Source organism: Mesocricetus auratus, unplaced genomic scaffold, assembly GCF_017639785.1.
Source record: "Mesocricetus auratus isolate SY011 unplaced genomic scaffold, BCM_Maur_2.0 Super-Scaffold_100028, whole genome shotgun sequence".
NCBI lineage: Eukaryota > Metazoa > Chordata > Mammalia > Rodentia > Cricetidae > Mesocricetus > Mesocricetus auratus.
In genome coordinates, this window is record NW_024429209.1 from 2,461,478 (window position 1) to 2,482,287 (window position 20,810).

The following is a 20,810-nucleotide window of genomic DNA, read 5'->3' on the forward strand; positions in this document are numbered from 1 at the left end:
CCTGTGGCTCCAGCTCCAAGGGATCCAATGTCCTCTTCTGGTATCCACAGGCACTGCAATCACATGCACAAACCCACACAGAAACATGCACAAGTACACAAAATTAAAAACAAAACAACACAAAACACCAGCATTCTGTGGCTGGCATGATGGCTTTATGGGTAAAGGTGCTTGCCATTACTCCGAAGTTTGATCCCTGGAACCCACACAGGGATTTAACTCATGTGCAAATAGTAACCTAACCACCCAAGTGTGTTCACACAGGGCTTAACCATCCAGTGTCAATCCATTCTCTATTTCAAGGCCTTCGTACTGTATGTTTCTCCCCTGGACAGCAAGTTATGTAAGAGCAGGAACTCTGTCTACTTTGCCAGTATCTCTGGTACCTACTTATAACAGACACTCAGTAACTACATTAATGCTGAAATTACAACAGCAGAACCGTATCTTTTCCTCCACTTCCATTTAATTGTGGGCTCCTCCAAACTAGCACTAAGTGTCATCTCTATAAGCCCAGTACTAGTACTCAGTGCAAAGAGCTGGTACTCAGCTATTTGATGAACTCATGGGAACTCACAACTTGGGGTCCTTTTCATTTGAATTAATGTACATTTGTAACCTTTCCTTTCTTGCTCTTTTAACAATTGAGTTGTGAAATTTTAACGTGGAGGGCTAAGATGTAGTCTAGTGATGAGAGTTTTGTCTAGTGTAAACACATCCCTGGTTTAACCCCCAACACTAAAATAAACTAAAACAAAAACCAAACCCTGTAAGGCAAAATTTCAATGCAGGACTCCTACAATTCCATTTTAATGAGAATCAATGTAAATAAACAGGCAGAAGATTCTAAGAGTCTTTATAAAACATAAATAAGCTTGTGAAATGATCCTCAGCACAAGTGACTTAAGAAATGCAAAATAAAACTACAATAGGGCTGGATGGTGGCGCACGCCTTTAATCCCAGCACCCTGGAGGCAGAGGCAGCAGATCTGAGTTTGAAGCCAGCCTGGTCTACAGAGTGAGTTCCAGAACAGCCAGAGAAAGCCTGTCTCAAAAAAACCAAAGCCAAAACCAAAACCAAACAACAAAAACTACAATGGGATAGTTAGAAACCCACCTGTGCCTAACAAGGCCAAATGTTGGCAAAGGATTTAAGATTCCTATAGTTGGTGAAAGTATTAAATGCGTCACCTTGGAAGACAGCCCAGCAAGCCTGTCAGACAGCCAAGTGTGTACCTAGCCAAGTGCAATTCCACTGGCGTATTTTAATCTAAAAGAAATGAAAACATCATGTCTGAAAGTTTTATTAGGACTGCTCACAGCAGCTTTAGTCATTGTAGCCTAAACTTGAAATGTCCCTAGTGTCCATCAATAGGAGAATGAATTGCTATGCTTATAGAAAGTCAATCCGCAACAGATCAATACCTGAAATCTGAATAAATCTGAAGGATGAAGCATACTGATTTTATTCATTAGATTTAGAATAGGCAGAAACTATCTATGGTGCTGATGCACGCCTTTAATCCCAACACTCAAGAGGCAGAAGCTGACAGATCTCTGTGAGTTTGAGGCCAGTCTGGTCTACAGAACTACACAGAGGAAACCCTATTTTGAAAAACAAACAAAAATAAAAGAATATGCAAAACCTAATCTTTGCTGTCCTCTTTTCTCCCCCAAGTGGGCATTGACTGAGGGAAGCCATAGAACTCTAGGAAAGGATGGTCTGTTGGGTCACAAAGGGTCTGCACTTAATTCCAACCACATTACTGTGGGCCCACTGTGTGGAACATAGCGTATGGGGCCTAACTCTGTGATGTTACTAAATCGGCCTGGCTTCTATTGTCAATGTCAGGACTTCCTGTGCAACCAAGGTTTCCTATTTTTTTCTTCTTACAGATCTGCCCCCTTTTCTTCCTTATTGGAATATTACTGTGGGGAAAAAAAAAAGAAAAACCTTAATAATTTGCAGCTTTCACTGGGAACTGAGAACCGCATCTACAATACTGTCACTTGGGGGTAAAGGATGGAAGACTAGGAGCTCACAGCCAGCTTGGGCCATGAGACTGTATCAGGAAAATGCACATGACACAGTATTCTCCCTCAGAGCAATTTCACCACCCTCCACCCCTGACGTGGCCGGAAGTCTCAATTGTCCTTCATCTCAACCCCTGGGATTGAAGGTAAAAACCACAATACCTGATAGCTACTTTTTTGTTGAGCTAAGTTTCCTTTAAATTACCTGGAATTTATGGCATTATTAATTTTTCAAGTCTTCTTCTAAGCCTATCCCTACTTAGAAATCTGTGACTAAAACTCCTAGTACACTTTTGACCACTGTTTATTATTATTAATAACTGCACACCACTTGTTTTGAGATGGGTTAGGCTGATTTCAAATTCACTAAGCCCCTGCCTTTGGCTTCAGAGCGCTGGGATTACAGCATTTGCCACTATGCCTTGTCAACAGCTATATACTTTACCCAGACTTACTTCTTATATAGTGTCATTTCAATCAACATGAGACTTTCATTCTAATCCCCTTAAATGTCACAGTAAGATGAATCAGTAAGGGATAATAAGAAAATCAGTAAGAGATCTGGCTTATGCATACTAGATCTTTGCGTACAGAATTCCTGTTCTATCAGGACCTTCAGAAATTATTTAAATTTAGACTTTAATGCTAACCCATCAAAGGGCAGGTGAGTTTGCGGGCACATCTGACATAGTTAACGTTGGTGTCTCTTCTTTGTGTTGGAACGAGTGCATTGGTGCAGATGGGAACACCTAGAAGGTAAAGGTCCAGCCTTCTCTGCCTTGTTTGTAGTCACTTGGGGTCTCATTCCCTTCAGCTCTCCTGTATTTGTTGTTTCCCTCTCCACTCGCTGCCAACCTCAGAGCTTTCTCAGCCCTGTATAATTATTATATATCCTCTCTTAAAGCAGCATCCTCCCAGCAGGGCACATCTGCAGACCCAGCAGAGGCAGGGCATCAAAGGTCTGAGTCCACAATGGGCTTACATAAAGAGACTCTATGTCAAGATTGTATAATTTGTAACATCATAAATAAAATGGGATTGACTATCTAGCCCACATTCTGTGACCCAGACAGAGGCAGAATTTGGTTTAAGTGAAATGAGGACTAGAACACAAATATTTGGACTCCTAAGTCATCCTTGGAATTTTGGTTTTTTTTGAGTCAGGATCGCCTGTGTGGTCCCATCTGGTCTGTAACCTGCTATATTGGTCAGATTGGCCTCAAATTTACAGAGAGCTATCTGCCTTTGCCTCCTAAGGGTCAGGATTAAAAGTGTGCACATTCATGGCTGGCCTAGAACTTTCTGGATTATAGTTAAACTCCCTTCTCTTTTGAGAAAAAAGTTTTAGATATTCACTATCAACCTGATGAAGACAAAAGTATGGACTTCCCAACAGTGAGCAGGCACCAAATACTACTCTTATATTTCTTCCTGTCCATCAGATGATACTAAACCAGATGGCACCCTGCCTATATAGTTTGGGCAAAATAATTAAGCCTCAGGTTCCTCAGCTGTAAAGGGGATATGATCGAGCTCTGAAGATTAATGTAAAAATGTGTGCACAGCTCTTACACCATCCTTAGGATCTGTGCTGGAATTGTCAGCATGTTAATTAGCCATCACCATCTTCCAAGCTTAACTCATGCATGCTGACTTTTCCAAGCTCCCCACAGCAGCAGCAGACAAGTGTATTTTTCACGTGTCTCCACCTTCTTGCTCTTTGAGAAACTTCTGGTAGTAGGGTGTCATATAGCCCACAATGGCCTCCCACTTACAGGAAAGCCAAAGACGGTCCTTATCTTTCTGCCTCTACCTCCCAAATGCTTAATTATAGATCACAAATTCTGTCAGTCCATCTTGGCTAGGCACTATAGACCTATATTAAATGGAAACTTGAAACATTTGGGAGAAGCTGGCATCATTGTACTAGACCAGACTCGTAAGAATCTAAAGTATTGTGTGAGCAGGTGGCCTTGGTAAGTTTCAGGAAAGACTAAAAGCTGTAGGCCTCCGGTTTCGCCTTGGGAGATAGCATAGCATTGTAGATAGGGACTCTCTTCGCTAATATAAAAATTATGTGCCTTTCATCTTTTCAAATGATATTCTTTTCCCTGCATTAGCAGGCTCTAACTGCTACTTGTAAACCCAAGAACAGACTGCTTCCTTCTAGGTTCAGTGGCGTATAACTCAGCACCAGATGGCTGAAAATTTGCTTATCAGTTCTTTAAGCTCAAGAGTTACCTGAGCCTCTCCACTTCCAAGAGCTTAACCAGGCAACTGTGCAATCCCTGTCTCCCTTTGTCTACCAAGGATTTGGTACAGATGTGGCACAGGCTGGCCATAAGCAGGTCAGTCTGAGGAGCAACAGCATGTCTTCAGACAGCTCACGTCATGCTCACACCTGATGTCGCCTACCTTGGCAAGATGGAGCAGCTCACAGGTGCTGGATCGAGTCTCGGAGGCCAATCAGGAAACCCTCCAGAGGCTCCAGAAGCACGTCCCACCCCTCGTCCCCATCCCAGCCGACCAGCCCTTCCCCATGAATTGACAGAGACGATGCCCCCAACACCACCACTTTTGTTGTTCCCTTCTCACTTCCTCAAGGGACATGGAGAAGGCAGCTGTTTCCTCACCCCTGAATCTCCCTCAAATTTTCAGAATTCTCCAAATTTAAATCAGCAGCTCCAAAAACATTTCTCACAGGTCACAAACTGAACCAAATTTCTTGATAACACAATCTGCAGAGCAAGCTGGCTTATTAGTCTAGATTCCTCTTGCCTCAGTTTCCCACGTGCTGTTATTACAGTTGTGCCCCAGCACGACCAAGTCCAAGTTCTTACTATAAAGTAACATTATTTATTCCCACGTGACTCAGGACTAAACAGTGAGGTTTATTTAGAAGCATGTATTTCTAAGCAGCCTATGTGCTATCCAGATTCTGGCAGTACTATAAAGCTTAAACTGTGTGTGTGCGCGCGCGCGTGCGCACGCGCGCGCGCGCGCACACACACACACACACACACACAGGATACCTAAGTGGGGAATTACAGCAGTTTCCCACCTTGTACTGGGATGGTCAGGAAAAGTCTGAAAGCCATGCATCCAACTCTAACATCCCTGAAGACTGCCCCAAAGCCAAACAACATCTCACTTGTGCTGAACCATTCACAGAAAAAAAAAATCTAGCCTGGAAATGGAGGGAAGCTAGGACTGTTCTAGCATGGAGTTCTCTCCACCCAGAGACTCTGAACACATCCTATACCAAACTTCAACTGCCCACTTCAAAAATCCTGTCTGATCAGTACCCGAAGATGAGGTAACAGGTAGTGCTTTTGTTTCCCCATGCTTACTTGGAATTGGAAAACTAAAATCACGGGAGCATTTTTAAGGGAGGCTCTTCCCTAGCAGACTGGGGATATTTCATAGGACCACTGCTAGTGACTTCAGTCGTCCCCCTCCATCAAGGAGAAACAGGTAACACTTGCTGTCATGAAGTATTTGAGCATCCATGAAAATACCGTTCATAGCTGGACAGGTTCCTAGCTCATAGCTGTAATCCCAACACCGAGGAAGATGACTTTTCAAGGCCAGCCTGGGCCACAAAGTGTGTTTAAAAACAGTACAGGCAACAAGGCTTCAGGCGTTAGTCTTCTTTTCTTTATAGATTTCCCTATCTATAAAATGAGAGTGGTGAGGTAACTCTAGGAGTTAAGCTCACCCTAAGAGTGATCAAGAACAAGGATCCTTGATGGTGGGTACCTATGTATATCAATTCTCTCAGTAGCACTCACAAATGAGTAAAATGTGCCTTTGGGTCTTGGTGCAGCACCACTTCTGCTCCTTGTTTGCTCAGGGGACATTTAGGACAGGCTTTGATAGAGTGACAATGTGGGGTTTCCGCCACAGAGAAAAGAGAGGGGTCACAAAGCAGCCAAATCAAAACTGAAGTTCCATGCTTTTACCTTCTGTTCAGGACCAAACGCATAAAGATTTTCAAAAGAAATTAGCTAGCTGGGTTCACAGAACCATAGATGCTTGCCACTGGATAGGATAATTCAAACCCTCTTTTATAGAACAGGCCAAAGGACACATTTGCCATGGGTCCCACAAACTCATGGGAGCAAAGGGGTTTTCTCTGTCCCATTCTGTCACTAGTTCATATCCAATCTTAGATGGTCCACTATTGTGTCTCAAATGCCTCTTCTCCATGGCCTATACTAACTAGACTTATACACAGATGTAAAGGAAGTCCACATCCACCACAACCTCATTACTGGAACAGGAACAGAGGACTTGCTGGACTCCACATTCATCAAAGGGATAAATTTTACACAGCAAACACAAATAATAAACATGTATGATAAAATTCATCTCAGAAAGTGACTTGCAGTAGCTACCTTCAAAAGTAGTAGTCTTTTCTGTCCCTGTCCTACGCTGCTACAACTTGCACATTCAATGCCTGTTATGTGGGTTGTTGTGAGACCTTCTTCCTGAGCATCATGAGGGCAAGGGCATTGCCAAAAACCATTGCCTCCCCAGTGTGCATGCAAGTTGAACAGCACAGCAAACCAAAGACTGTGGAGAAGCAAACTAAATTTATTCATAGGGCATGTTTCCCTACTCCGCACTGGAACAATTCACTTGGTTGGAATATGTGGGGGATCTTGAGATTGTTCTCTAAACCGTCTGTCTGGAAAACTAAAAATTTCAACAGGGAAACTACAGTACAAACATAAACTAGTTTCACATGTGTTAAGTGTCAGACCATCTTTATCAACTGGCCAACAAGTCATTACACAGTTCCGGTGGTACATTCAGTTCCAAGTACAACTAAGCACTCGTGTATGAATTTAAGAATCTAACCTCTTGAGAAACAGGCATCTTTCTGTTTGACTTCCCACCATTTAGCCCTGTTGTGTTCAGCACACAACACTGCCCCAAAAAATTGTAGGACAACATATACGGCTAAGCTGCAGTTACATGAAGCTCAACAAAGTGGAGTCTCACCATGAAGAGGCAAAGTGGTATTTACTGTAGTAAACAGCCACTTGGGCAAGTCTATAGCCAAGGGCACTGCTGGTTCCATAGATCCCAAGGGTAAAGGGAAGAACCTAACCCTATGGAATACAGGGGAGGGAAGCCTAACTCAGAGTGGAGCAAGGCACAAGGAAATCAGTAGTGCATGTTTGGGCATGTGTTAAAGACTGTTCAAGCAGCTTGACTCCTTTATCCTTTTCTTCCCCCACTTGAGACAAGGTCTCACTATGTAGTCCTGCCTGGCTTGGAAGTCACTATATGGAGCAAGCTGATCCAGAGTGCTGGGATTAGAAGCATGTACAATGACTAGACTTTCCTAAGAGTGAAAAATGCAACAGCTAGTGTATAGCAGCACAATGTGGACACTATTTGGTATGAATCACATTTAACTATCTTTAGCAATCAAAAATTCCAAGTAAATGCTCTCTCCTTGTCAGGCTACATCCTGCTGAGACCCATCACCTAGCTTCCAGCTGATTTAGTTACTATGTGAGTAGGCAAAAGGAAAACTGGTGGTGGCGGCAGCAACACCTGGGGTGAGTTACGGGGCTGCTTCACCTCTGTACTTGATTTTTCTTCTTCCAGAGTAGGAAGAGACTCAAAACTAAGTGTTCCCTAGGCCAGAGTCTAGGTGTAAAATGGGGGGGGGCAGCACACACAAATTGTCAATTCAGCCATTCATTACTTCTCTACAGCTTATGCGCTGAATTTTATGTTCTAGCCTCTCACTGGAGGGAGGTCCCTGGGACTCAAGAGAAATCGAAGGACATAATTAATAATATTTTTCTCCCCTAATATACAGTCTCAGTGTTTTTGAAGTGTTGTCCTGTACCTGGGGCTGGGCTGTTTACATCAGGGTAGTGTCTCCTGGTTGTTTATTGTGATTTATGTTGATCAAAAAAAAATGATGCTTTTGAGACTCTGACATACAACGCAGCTCAAAACAGCACAAATAAATTTAGATAGCACACTGAGAATTACCATTTAATAGATGAACTCGCTTATGTTGTTGAACACAAGTTTTTTTTTTCACAGAACTGTGCCTACTGCACATGTGCTACGACAGAATTCCTCAAACTACCTTACAGTAAACCTTCATGAGCTTTCAGAATTTACGGTAAAGAGATAAAATTTTTAGTTGGGAGTAGTAGTACACACCTTTAATCCCAGTATTTGGGAGGCAGAGGCAGGGGGACCTGAGTTCCAGGATAGCACCAGGGATGGGGGGATCTATATTTAGACCCTATCATATCCCTGAAGTCTACTTTGGGGAGAGTAGTGATAAGTATACAGAACTGATACCCTTTCTTCCAAAAAGATAGAGAACTGCAAACAATGAATTACAGAAGTGATCTCTCCTAAGCCTGCCCCTTTCAGATGAAAAAGCCACACTGTGTATGTGGGACAGCTGATCTCACTTTCAAATGCTTTCATCTTTCAAATGCTTTATTCAGCCTCAAGACACGGTAGCCTGTATCTGTTGTCCAGTTATTCCATAAAAGCTGAGGTGAAAGAGTGCTTGGACCCATGTAAGCTAGCCTGGGCAATATGGTGAGACCTAGCCCTGCAATAAAATCACTTCATTGATTCCTGGAATTATGTTATTAGTCTAAGCTTGTCTCAAGCGGAACATGTAGCTCAGTGGTAGACTGTCTGCTCACTTTCTAAAACACTATGAAAATCAAACACAAGCTAAACTCTTATGTGATAAAGATAGAAATTACGAGCATTTCCCAAGAACGTTGGTTGTAGGGAACAGCCCACTAATTCTTGCGACTCTTAACCCATCCTTTTAAAATATAAACCAGCAGTTTACAACAACTTCCTTTACTAACTTTCCTAAATTGAGCAAATGTGAAAGGGACAAAACCCAGAACAGCAATGTCACAAAGCAGCAATTGCTTTGGCTCCCCTTTCTTCCCAACCTTAAACCCATCACACAGGAATACAAAAACAAAACTTTAAGTAGGTGAAATTAAGAATCATCTACTCCAAGCATGTCTTTACCCTTTCCCACTGCAACCAGCATTTAAAAATGAGAGTTCACAGACCCCTTGGAGACTCCTGGTGAGAAGGAATATCTGGTCCTCAAGTTCTTTTCAAACCCACAAACGAAGCCATTAGCTAGCAAAGCACACACAATAAAAATGAAATTCTGAAAACGAAGCTCGCACATATTTGACCTAGAATCAAGTTTCCTCCCTGCCGTCCCAGGCATCCTCTTCTTTCCACACTTCAGCATTAGGCGACAAGAATACACAACCATTTTTACCTCTAAAATCACCAAGTCCACATTTCCAAAGGCACCAATATTGTCATGAGTTAAAAACTGTACTTTTGTGCAGTTAAAGCATTCAAAGCATCAGCCTTTATTTTGTGACAAGTTTATTGAACAGTATCCAAGACTTCTTCTTTATAAACAAAAACTGCTAAGTGATGCCAGAGGAGGAGGTGCTGGCAGTGCTGTGGTCACACTGTCAACAGCCTCTTGGCTGCCCTGGGGTTCTAAAGTTTGGACTACAGAACTGCCAATAAAACAGCTCAAGGAAAATACTTTACACATGGCATTGTAAGTGGGAAAGGACTCAAAGTGATCATGTCCAGAAACTCTCCCCCAAAATGGACTAGAAGTCATTTTACATGTTCTCTCATTTTTCCAGTGCTTTTAAACTGAGTGCATTTTATTTTCACACACGTGTACAGTCACAGAATCCAGTAAAATGGAGTTTGAGTAAGCTTTTGTGTTTCCTTATTTTTGTGCAAAGTGACCATTTCCTCCAAAATTGTGTATATTTGCTTACTTCCAAATATATACATACTCCTAGATTTGCATCAAGCGTGTGAAGACTGACCTTAACTACACTGAATATTGGATCTGTAAGTTTGACATTTCCTAATGCAGGAACTACATTTCACTAAACACTGTTTCATTAAAACAAAACCCACAACAGCCACTAATAATTGTACATCTAAACTAGTATAATCACAGAAGACACCTCCAAATTTTGCTTATGAGCTAAACCTGTCACTGAAGTTCAAGAAAATTTACAGATTTGCTTATTTATAAAATACATTTGTAGATTTCACTAATCCTTTAAAATCAAAAGAAAAATAAACACCAATAAAAACTCAGGAGAAAACAAATTAAACCTAATGAAAAAGATTCTCTTCCATTAGTGTCAAAGTCACCAAAAACAGACAATAAGATTTACACATGAAATTAAGAATACCTTGACAGTGTTTACAAACACTCTGAGCAAACTTTACAAAGCCTTCATTGCCATACAGATGAAAAAAAAAAAATCAAGCAAATTCAATCTATACCAAGCCTAGGTCTGGAGAAAATGTCTGTCGAGAGGTATGAATAGTTCAAAGAACACATTTTCACGGTTATTAAAACAAAAACTGAAACTTCAATGCCCAGAACAAGATAAAACAATATACTCAGCAGTTAGGTCTGTTAATAGTCTCAGTTATACAAAAACTGAAGTTCCAGAGGGCAGAGTATTAATCACATTTCACAACAAGCACTGTTGTGATCCAAGGGAGTGCAGAACACAGTTCTGATTTCCACACCAATACTATTTTCTTAATTTATTTAATGAACAGTGAGATCCAAGCTTTTCTTTTTAGCATTTATCTAAGATGCAGAAATAACAGTTGCAAATGAGTGAACGAAATATTTAGTCAGTGTATAGGAATATACAACCAAAATAACTTGTGAGAAAGGATAAAAGATTTTCACTTCCAACAACCAATTTTTCTAAAATATAGCCAGCTTTCCAATGGGGAAAGTAACCTACAGCTGAAAATAAGATGCCCAAGTAGTTCTGAAGTTCAGTCTTTGGAATGAGAAATGATTACTTAACAAAAAACATCACATAAACATATTTTTGAGGCAGTCTCTGTCAAGCAAATTTTATCTGTTGAGTTACTAAGTGATTCACAATGCAGCCACTTCTTTTCAAAGTCTGCCCAATCCTTTCCCTAAACAAAAACTCCACTTTCAACCCTCCAAAAACTATAGTAGTGAATAGGTTTTCCAAACTTTATCACAAGACTGTTGCCATTCAGCTCTACAATTACACGACGAAACTGTATTTCAGTGTTTCGCTGCCTTAGAACACCAAAAAGGCACTGGGTATAGACATACAGAAATGTCTGTGTGTATTTATGTGTATATGTATATATACATACACACACACGTATACATATATAAGTATATACAAGAAATGTCTCTTTTAAAAATACAGACTTGTAAATAATGGTGTGTTTCAAACCAAAACAAGGCCATATGAAAGATAAAATTAATTTCCCATGATTATTCATTAATTTCCAACTCTGTTAGGTTAATGTGAAACAGCTTTCAAACATTTTAAATAAAGAAACAAACTCTAGACAGAGCCTCAGGTGTTAGTGAACAAGATGTGATAAACCAAATACTTTTATGACAAGGATATTTAGCCAACCAATCTATGTGATCCCCTACTTTGGTGCCAATTGCCAAAAGGAAAGAAAATGAAAACGCCAGGAGTGATCTCAGCTCTCTCCTCTGACAGCTGTACTTGTACTCTGCATAAAGAGTATTAGTGAACAGGCTCATGATCGAACAACTACACCAAAAAGCCTCCAAGTTAACAGAATTAAACACACATCAGCCCATGGTCCAACTTAGGGATCTTACATTCTACAATACTACTGCTAACAAAACTACCAATTTCAACTTCAGTTTTAAACCCCAAGATAGAATGCTCTTTCTTATGGACTCCTTTGTTCCAAAATGTCACCTAAATTGGGGTAAAAGCCATTTGCTATATTAGTCCATCACAGAAAGGACTTCAAATCAAACACCTAAACACTGATTACCAAAATGGTTTCTGGTTTTCATTGCCATCCAAACAATATGAACAATCTTAAACTTACTAAACTAATAAAACTTGGTGGTTAAACCAAAAAAGGCCAGTAGAGGACTACATACTTTATTTTTATGGTAAAAGTCATTCCACACAATCATAAGTGTGACATTAGAAATCAAAGTTCAGGGTTATATAGCACAAACCAAGTGTGGAGCTTTTATATTAGAAATTAATTAAAAACCAACAAAATAGTTGTACTCATTACAAGTGAGTCAATTAGGCAAATAAAGTGGCAATATCTGAAGCAGGACTGTCTATACAGCAAGAACCCTCAAGAAGCAATAAAGGTACATACAATGAATCCATATACAGACTTTATTCAATTTAAAAAGAAAATGTAGGTTTTAGACAAAGCTTTGACCCTATAACAAAGCAAATATGTCCAACTTTAAATCAAATTGCAAAAGTAGCCAACTTGTAATCGTCAGCAACTGGCAAGAGCACCCTCCTCGAGCTCTACTTATGTTTCTATTTTCTTCATCCCATGTGGTATAAAAGAAAACCAATCTAGATTTCCTTGATAAGCTTTATATGATCATAGTTTTAGAAATGGTTTCTACTGGTATGCCAAAATTACTTTTGTGTTCTCTCCAGATAGTTTTACATAACAAATTGTTTATTCTGTAAGTTGTAAACAGTCAACCAATGCTCTGTGTTATAGAAACCAATCTATCTGCAACTGAAACAATCCACAGGCTCTAACCTGGAAATACTAGGAAAACAATCTGGATGCATTAATCACAGCAACATGAAGATATACCCTATGAAGGACTGATATGAACGACTACCCTAAAACGAGCTTTACCTTTCTTGAACCTATAGGCCTATCATTTAAGTCAATGACAGCAGCTGTGGCTTCATCCCGAGATTCAAAGGCCACCATGGCTTCACCTGTAGGCATACCTTTTTCATTGTATTTTAAACATACTGAACCTGGGATTACCTGATAACCATAAAAGAAATCTAAAATTTCATCAATAGATACAGTAAATGGCATGTTCTGCACTTTAATTATTGTAGGTCCTGGTTTTCCAGAGCTAGCTCCAAAGCCAGGGGGACCCCCAATATGTATTGGGCCAGGCCCAGGCCCAGGCCCAAAAGCTGGAGGTCCACTCAAATGCCCAGGAACATTTCCAAGACCAGGGGGTCCACTTCCAAAACCGGGAGGAGCATTTAAACTACCAGGGCCATTTCCAAAATTCTGAGGAATACCCCCAAATCCTGATGGCCCACTTAAATTATTTGGTGCACCTCCAAAACCTGGAACTTCCAGTCCTAGGCCAGGCAAACCACTGTTTCCAACTGAAGGCATAACAGGTCTAACATCACCAAAAGCACCCCCTAATCCTGGAGGAGGAAGTGGTGGCCCAAAGGCATTAGGCCCGCCAAAATTACCAGGGAAATTAAATGGCGGCCCATTATTGGCCTCCTTCGATCCTACAGTCAAGAAGACATGCTCCTCTCCTCCTGCAGTAGGGATGCCAGCACCAGGCAGTGCGGGACCAGGTATTGCGGCACCGGGTATTGCAGGACCAGGCATTGCAGGACCAGGCATTGCTGGACCAGGTATTGCTGGCCCAGGTATTGCGGGGCCAGGCATTGCGGGGCCAGGTATTCCAGCACCGGGTAATCCGGCACCAGGCATTCCGGCACCGGGTATTCCGGCACCGGGCATTCCAGCACTGGGCATCCCGGCACCAGGCATTCCAGCAGCGGGCATACCCGCACTAGGCACTCCAGCACCTGGCATTCCGGCACCAGGCATCCCAGCACTGGGTAATCCGGCAGTGGGAATTCCAGCAGTGGGCATCCCTGCACTAGGCATCACTGGTACTGCAGGATTACCTGGAACAGGTATCTTTAAGCCCTTTTTTCCTTGGGCTGGGGGATTTTTCTCAATCTCTCGCATATCTTCTAGGGTAACTATATGGACAAAAGCTTCTCTTCCATTCAGCTTTTTACGGTGTAAGTGTTCAGATTTACGTGCATCATCTTCAGTTTTAAACTGAACCAATGCCTGCCCTAGACCTTGCCCATTGTTATCAACAAGAACATGTACAGCATTCTCATCCACTGGAATTCCTTCTAGGAACTGAAGAACGTCCATCTTGGTAATGCTGAATGGAATGTTTGTTATATGGGCACAGACTTTGGCAGAACTGACATCCCCCTCTGGATTTAACACCATTTCCCTCTGGTCATAGCTGAAGTTCTGAAGTCGTTTTCGAATCATATCTATCTTTTCTAGCATACCTTTCTTAGTAATTGGATGAACTTGAATAAAACGATTGCCCATGTATTGTTTATGACGGCACAGAGCAGCCTTATAGTCAGCATCATTTCTGAATTCCACAAAGCCTTCACCAGTTGCTTTCCCATTGGGTCCATAAGCTATATAAATACTATCTTCCACAATATCCAACTTCTTAAAAAAATCAATGACGTGTTTGTTTTCTGCTTCAAATGGTAGTCCTTTTAAGTAAACACAAAAACCAGCCTCATGTGGTGATCTTGACCGTGACCTTTTCTGCCCACTGGGCGATTTTGACCTTGGAAGTGTCTGTGGAGGGGGGTGGGCTTGTCCAGAAGGCCCCATGCTTTGTTTAAAAGTGATGTGACCTCCAGCAGCTACCCACTGTCTCTCTGTGGCAGGACTGACTTCCACATAGCGTTGGATCATCAGCATTCTATTCCGTTTCAAAGCTTCAAATGTATCTTGAGGGGAGAGAAACTTAACCAATCCATTCCCATTATTTCGACCTACATGATCTTTTAACAAATGTATTGCATCAACACGGAGCCCATGGAAAAACTCTCTGACATCATTTTCCATTGCAGAAAAGGGCATTCCATGCACACTCACATACAGATCATCAGGGTTGATGGGAAGTGACTTCACACTGCTTTGAGAGTTCATCTGGATAGGGTTAACAGGATTTAATGGACCCAGAAACACAGGGTTCAGATTATTGTTCAGATTCATAGGTGCTCCAGAGCCATTCATTCCAGCAGGTAGAGGTGCCACCGGTGGTGGATTCAAGGGTGGCATGCCTGACATGGGTGGCAATGGGGTCATAGGAGGCACAGAAGGGACTGGGGGAATGGGAGGAACAGGAGGCACAGGAGGCAATGTTGGTACTGGAGGAGGAACTGGTATTGGGGGAATGGATGGCAGCGGTGGCAAAGACGGCATTGCTGGGATTGGAGGAATTGGTGGTGGTGGGACTGTGTTCATTGGAGAAGCTGTACTCGGAATGGTCGAGCTGAAGGTTGGACTCCCAAATGAAGTCCCCATACTTGGAGGAGCAGTTCCTACGCTGGATGTGGAAAATGTCTGTATATTTTTGTTGCTCTCATGAACAGAAGTGGTAGCAGTAACTACACTTGGCGAAGGATTATTAAAGTTGGGTACTGTTGCCGGCAAGTTTACCCTGTTGCTCATCCCTGAGCTAGGTGGTGGTCCTGATCTACTAGCATTTGCTGGTGGTATATCTAAGTTGGCAGTTTCAAAACGCCTACGACTCAGTTCAATCATATTCTGCATTTCTGTTTTACTACTCAATAATAGTGTTACTTTTGACCCTTTAATTGTACCACCTGTGCGCATCATACCAAGCCTTGCATCTTCATCAGTGGCAAAAACGATGAAAGCCTCACCCAGTTCACCCCCTACAATATGCACGCCCCCATCAGGGATGGTCAATCCAGAGAAGAAGTGGCGAATGTCCATGGTCCCCGCCACAATTGGGAGACCTTGCAAACGGATGACCACAGCCATGCTGCGCTGAAACCACACACACCTGCAGATGAGAAAAGGCAACGGCCATGTCAGACTCCTTTTTATTACACTGAGTTTTTAGTTGCTACCATAGTATCCCATAAACATTCCCTAAAGCTATCACAATCTCTTTAAGTTAGATCATTCAAAGATCTGAACAATTACAACTACCAAAGACTTTAATTCTGGAGTCAGTTATACAGAGGTTCAGCCCAAGACTCAAGAAAAACTGTAAGACAACAAAGTCCCAGAAACATCATTCAGAGCACTAAAACTTAAGTGAGATTTAAAAGAAATGCATAAAAATCTATAGAGGGGGGGTCATGCAAAGGATGCATCAAAATTAATATTTAAAACTGATTTAGCATCTTTTAAGCTTTACAATTTCATAGTTATCAGAGTGATACCTTATAAGGCTCAATCTCAAAAACCAAAAGAAACAGGAAACTGGAATGTTCCCAGATTAAGAATACCTAACAAGGGCTGGAGAGATGGCTCAGCGGTTAAGAGCACTGGCTGCTCTTCCAGAGGTCCTGAGTTCAATTCCCAGCAACCACATGGTGGCTCACAACCATCCGTAATGAGATCTGGTGCCCTCTCCTGGTGTGCAGACATATGTAGAGGCAGGATGTTGTATTCATAATAAATAAATAAAATCTTTAAAAAAAAAGAATACCTAACAATAAAGTAGGTTCATATCTCAAATAAAAGACATTATCTCAAATGTGAAAGCATTCGCAGGACCCAGCTCAATCCTTAGCACCAGAAATCTCAAATAACGGATACCATATTTCATAGTAAAACTTTCAATTTGTTTTATAGTTTTATTAAAACAAAGAACTATCTGAGGCTGTGAAGATGATTCAGCAGGTAAGAACACTTTCTGTATGTAAATTGTAAGAACATGAGTTCTATCCCCGTATCCACATGGGTGTGGCTGCATACATCTGAAACTCTAGCTGGACCCCCAACTGTCAGCCTAGTTCCAAGTATAGAGAAAGATACTGTCAAGAATAAGGCACAGAGTAGGAATGCCTGACACCCTCTTTCAGCTTTTGTCTGTATACACAGGCTTATATATATGTGCTTCTGTATACGCAGACACATACATTCATGCACTCATAAACACTCTTTCTGGATTTATTATAAGCAAAGTTAATACATACTAAGAATCCAAAGAAATACGAAATAGAAAGGTCAAATTCTGAGTTAACCTATATTTACCAACCTAAAATGGAACTTCTATCATACCATTATTGGCCATGGCTATTTAAACAAACTCAGATACAGTGACTTTACCAAACTTTGCAATAATTTTTTAAAACAATTTTTACATAAACCAAAACAAACAACAACAATAACCAAACAAAAAAACAGGGCCTTTAATCCCAGCCCTTATGAGGTAGATTTCTGCCTACAAAGTGCTCAAGGCCAGCGAGAGCTTCACAGTGAGGTTCAGTTTCAAAGAAACAACAAAACAGATAAGTAGGCAGAATGTTTGCCTAGCACTCATAAAGCTCTAGAGTCCACCCTAATTCTATATAAGCTCAGTGTGATGGTGAACGTCAATTATCCCAGTACTTGAGAGGTTGAGGCAGAAGGATCTAGAATTCAAGAGCAACACCAGATTACACACATTAATGTATAATTCACTATTAGGGCCTCTGACCCAACTTAACTCCTGTTGAATCCCTGCTTGCTCACTGATACCCTTATTAGCAAAACCTGTCTCAAAAGATAAGTAAAAGGAAGATGAATGGGGGGGGGGAGGTGTCAATGAGATGGCGCGGCTTGCTGCCAATAGTGAAGACTTGAGTTCCATCTCTAGGACCCAAACAGTTAAAGGAGAGAATCAACTCCCACACATACACCCACATGCACAAGTAAATAATTGCAAAATATTAATAACAGGGTTCAGCTGGAAAAAATGGCTCAGCAGTTAAGAATGCTCACTGCTCTTGCAGAGAAAGTGAGGCCCAGCGCCCTCATAGTAGCTCACAACCACCTCAAACTGAGCTCAGGAGATCTGATCCTTGTGTCTCTCTTCCACAAGTACCAGGCACATGCAGTACACATATATACACAGCAAAATATTCACATACACAAAATAATTCCTTAATAACAGTAACAGGGCAGCACTTGGGAGGCAGAGGCTGTGGTGACCTACACCTTTAATCTCAGCATCCAAAAGTCAGAGGCAGGTATATCTGTAAGCCTGAGGCCAGCCTGGTCTACAGTGAATTTCAGGACAGCCAGAGCTTTGTAGTGAGATACTGTAACAAAAAAGCAAAAAATAGGGGCTGGAGAGATGGCTCAGCGGTTAAGAGCACTGACTGCTCTTCCAAAGGTCCTGAGTTCAATTCCCGGCAGCCACATGGTGGCTCACAACCACCTTGAATGAGATCTGATGCCCTCTGCTGGCCCGCAGGCAGAAGATTTGTATACATAATAAATAAATAAATAAATAAATAAATAAATAAAAAGCAAAAAATAGTAACAATATGGGCTTGTAAATATAGCTTAGTTGGTAGAGTGCTTGCATGACACCCGTGAGGCTCTGGGTTCGATCCCATCAACTTATAAACTGGATGTGAAGGCACACACCTGTAATCCTAGCATGGGAGAGTTAGTCACAGAAGGATCAGCTCAAAGTCATACTTGGCTACATAGTCAATTTAAGGCCAGCCCGACATACATGAAACTGTTTCAAAATAATAAGGGGGCTGGAGAAATGGTTCAGTGATTAAGATCACTTGTTTTTACAAAGAATCCAGGTTAACTTCCCAGTATCCGTGTAGCAGCTCACAACCACCCATAAATCCAGTTCCAGGATTTTCAACACCTTCTTCTTGCCTTATCACATACACATACATGAAATAAAAATAAAATTTTAAAATTAGGGCAGAGAGATAGCAGTTAAGAGGTCAAACTGTTCTAGAGAACCTTAGTTCAGTTCTGAGCACCATGTCGGAGGCATACAGCTGCTTTTTAAACTCCAGCCCCAGGGGGTCTAACTCAATTGGCTTGCACAAGTACCTGCACTCATGTGTACAAAAAACATACAAAGACAGGGGCTGGAGAGATGGCTCAGAGGTTAAGAGCACTGACTGCTCTTCCAGAGGTCTTGAGTTCAATTCCCAGCAACCACATGGTGGCTCACAACCATCTACAATTCAATCTGGTGTATATGTAATAAATAAATAAATCTTAAAAAAAAAACATACAAAGACATACAGAATTTAAATTTCTAAAAAAATGTATTTGAATATTTTTGAGGGGGCTGGAGAGATGGTTCAGAGGTTAAGAGTACTGGCTGTTCTTCCAGAGGTCCTGAGCTCAATTCCCAGCAACCATAGGGTGGCTCACAACCATCTATAATGAGATTGGATGCCCTCTTCTGGTGTGCAGGTATACATGCAGATAAAGCACTTGCATGCATAAAATAAATATTTAAACATTTTTTAATCTGGTTTCAAGATTTTCAATTATTTATTGACTGATTGTTCCTGTTGCCATCACGGTACCTTGGAGCATTAGCACTTTAGTTTTAACGGCTTCTACTTTCAATTTTTTTTTTGTTTTGAAACTTGTCCTGGCACTCACTCTGTAGACCAGGCTGGCCATGAACTCACAGAGACCCACCTGCCTCTGCCTTCCAAGTGCTGGGATTAAAGGCCTGTGCCATCACTGCCCAGCAATGGTTTTTACTTCTATGAAATAGAATGGAATCAAATTTGGGGGATTGGAAAAATGGTAATTTTTAAATATAATCCTATTAACTTGGTTCTGAGTTCTCAAGGAAATTTAATTATATTCGATCTGGTTTAATCACTTGCAAGTAAGAACATTAGAAAGGACAAGGTTTCCTGCTATAAGCTCTAAGACTTAATACAAATCAATGGAGGGAATTCTTCAATGTCCAATACTATACAAACTCTAATGTAATAAAATCTAATTGTATCACAATTTTGTGAATACTATGTGCAAAACAGAAATATGGTTTTGATAGCTGGATTTTTTCCTATTTGTTTACACATACACATCTCTGTTTTTTGTTTTTTTTTTTTGAGACACAGTCTTACTATGTAGCCTCAGAAAGCAGAAAGCCTAGAACTCCCTAAGGAGACCAAGCTGTCCTCTAAACCACAGAGACCCACCTGCCTCTACCTCTACCGCCTCAGTGCTGGGATTAAAGGGCATACCACCATTCCTGGCTATATGTTCTATTTTAAAGCTTTCTGAGAAGCCAAAAACAAAATCAAACAACAAAAAAGTTCACCTAGTTGCTTACTATACCTGAAGAAATTAAAAAAAACCAAACATAACTAAATGGAATATTTAGAATCACATTCTATTTATAAACAGTTTTAAGAGCTACTGACCTCTGCATCTTAGGACATAAACAGAACCAACACAATGAAATGATGACAAATTCTGCCATGTTAACATTCTTACTGGTTTCTTTGCTCTCTCCTCTTTGACTACGAAAGTATGACTTCCTTTTTTGAGACAGGGTCTCATGGAGCCTAGCCTACTATTAAACTGGTTATACAGCCAAGGACCCTGGGTCCTCTTGCCTTTACCTCCCTAGTGCTGGGATGTGCTACCTAACAGCCACTTTTATGTGGTACTGGGGAGTGAACCAAGTTGTGCTTGCTAAGCAAATACTCTACCAACTGACTTATATATATTCTCTATCCTTTCATAGTTTTCCTCACACAATTACACACAAAGATAAAAGCAATCTTCCAATTTAATCAAGAATGATGGACTAGCAAACAGGAAATATTTTATAAGGTCATCATAAAGCACTAGAAACGGGGGTAGAATGAGTGAATAAAGATTTTCAGGTATGGACTTCAAGAGTCAACAAAGAGGGCTGGTAAGATGGCTCAGATAGTAAAAACCTGAGTTTGACCTCTGCAATCTACATAGTAGAAAAAGACGACTGACTCCCACAAGCTGCCCTATGCCTCCCACAGGTGTCACTGTGAGCGCCAGCACTCAGGCGCACACACATACAACTACAAAAGAGAAATAAAGAA

General features: G+C 41.2%; 1 protein-coding gene and 1 long non-coding RNA gene across 12 annotated transcripts in view; one reads left to right on the top strand and one right to left on the bottom strand.

The window, feature by feature from the left end:
* The window catches only part of Cpne1 (copine 1), a 41,250-nt gene that overhangs the window by 11,197 nt on the left and 9,243 nt on the right, over positions 1–20,810 (bottom strand). For 5 of the 11 annotated variants that reach the window (XM_005084623.4, XM_021235669.2, XM_021235670.2 and 2 more), the window contains one exon: positions 9,440–15,787. The exons of 3 other annotated variants lie outside the window; for them this stretch is intronic. In XM_005084623.4, coding sequence (XP_005084680.1) covers positions 12,772–15,765 — 2,994 coding nt within the window. In that variant the 5' untranslated portion in view covers positions 15,766–15,787 and the 3' untranslated portion in view covers positions 9,440–12,771. Of the gene's footprint in view, positions 1–9,439; positions 15,788–20,810 lie in introns of those variants that run through there. 3 more of the 11 variants (XM_013124089.3, XM_013124087.3, XM_013124088.3) reach the window with 3 other exon arrangements.
* LOC121134590 lies at positions 1,784–8,189 on the top strand. The gene is made up of 3 exons (XR_005871694.1): positions 1,784–2,180; positions 7,509–7,607; positions 8,107–8,189. It is a non-coding gene; the product is annotated as an uncharacterized LOC121134590 (long non-coding RNA).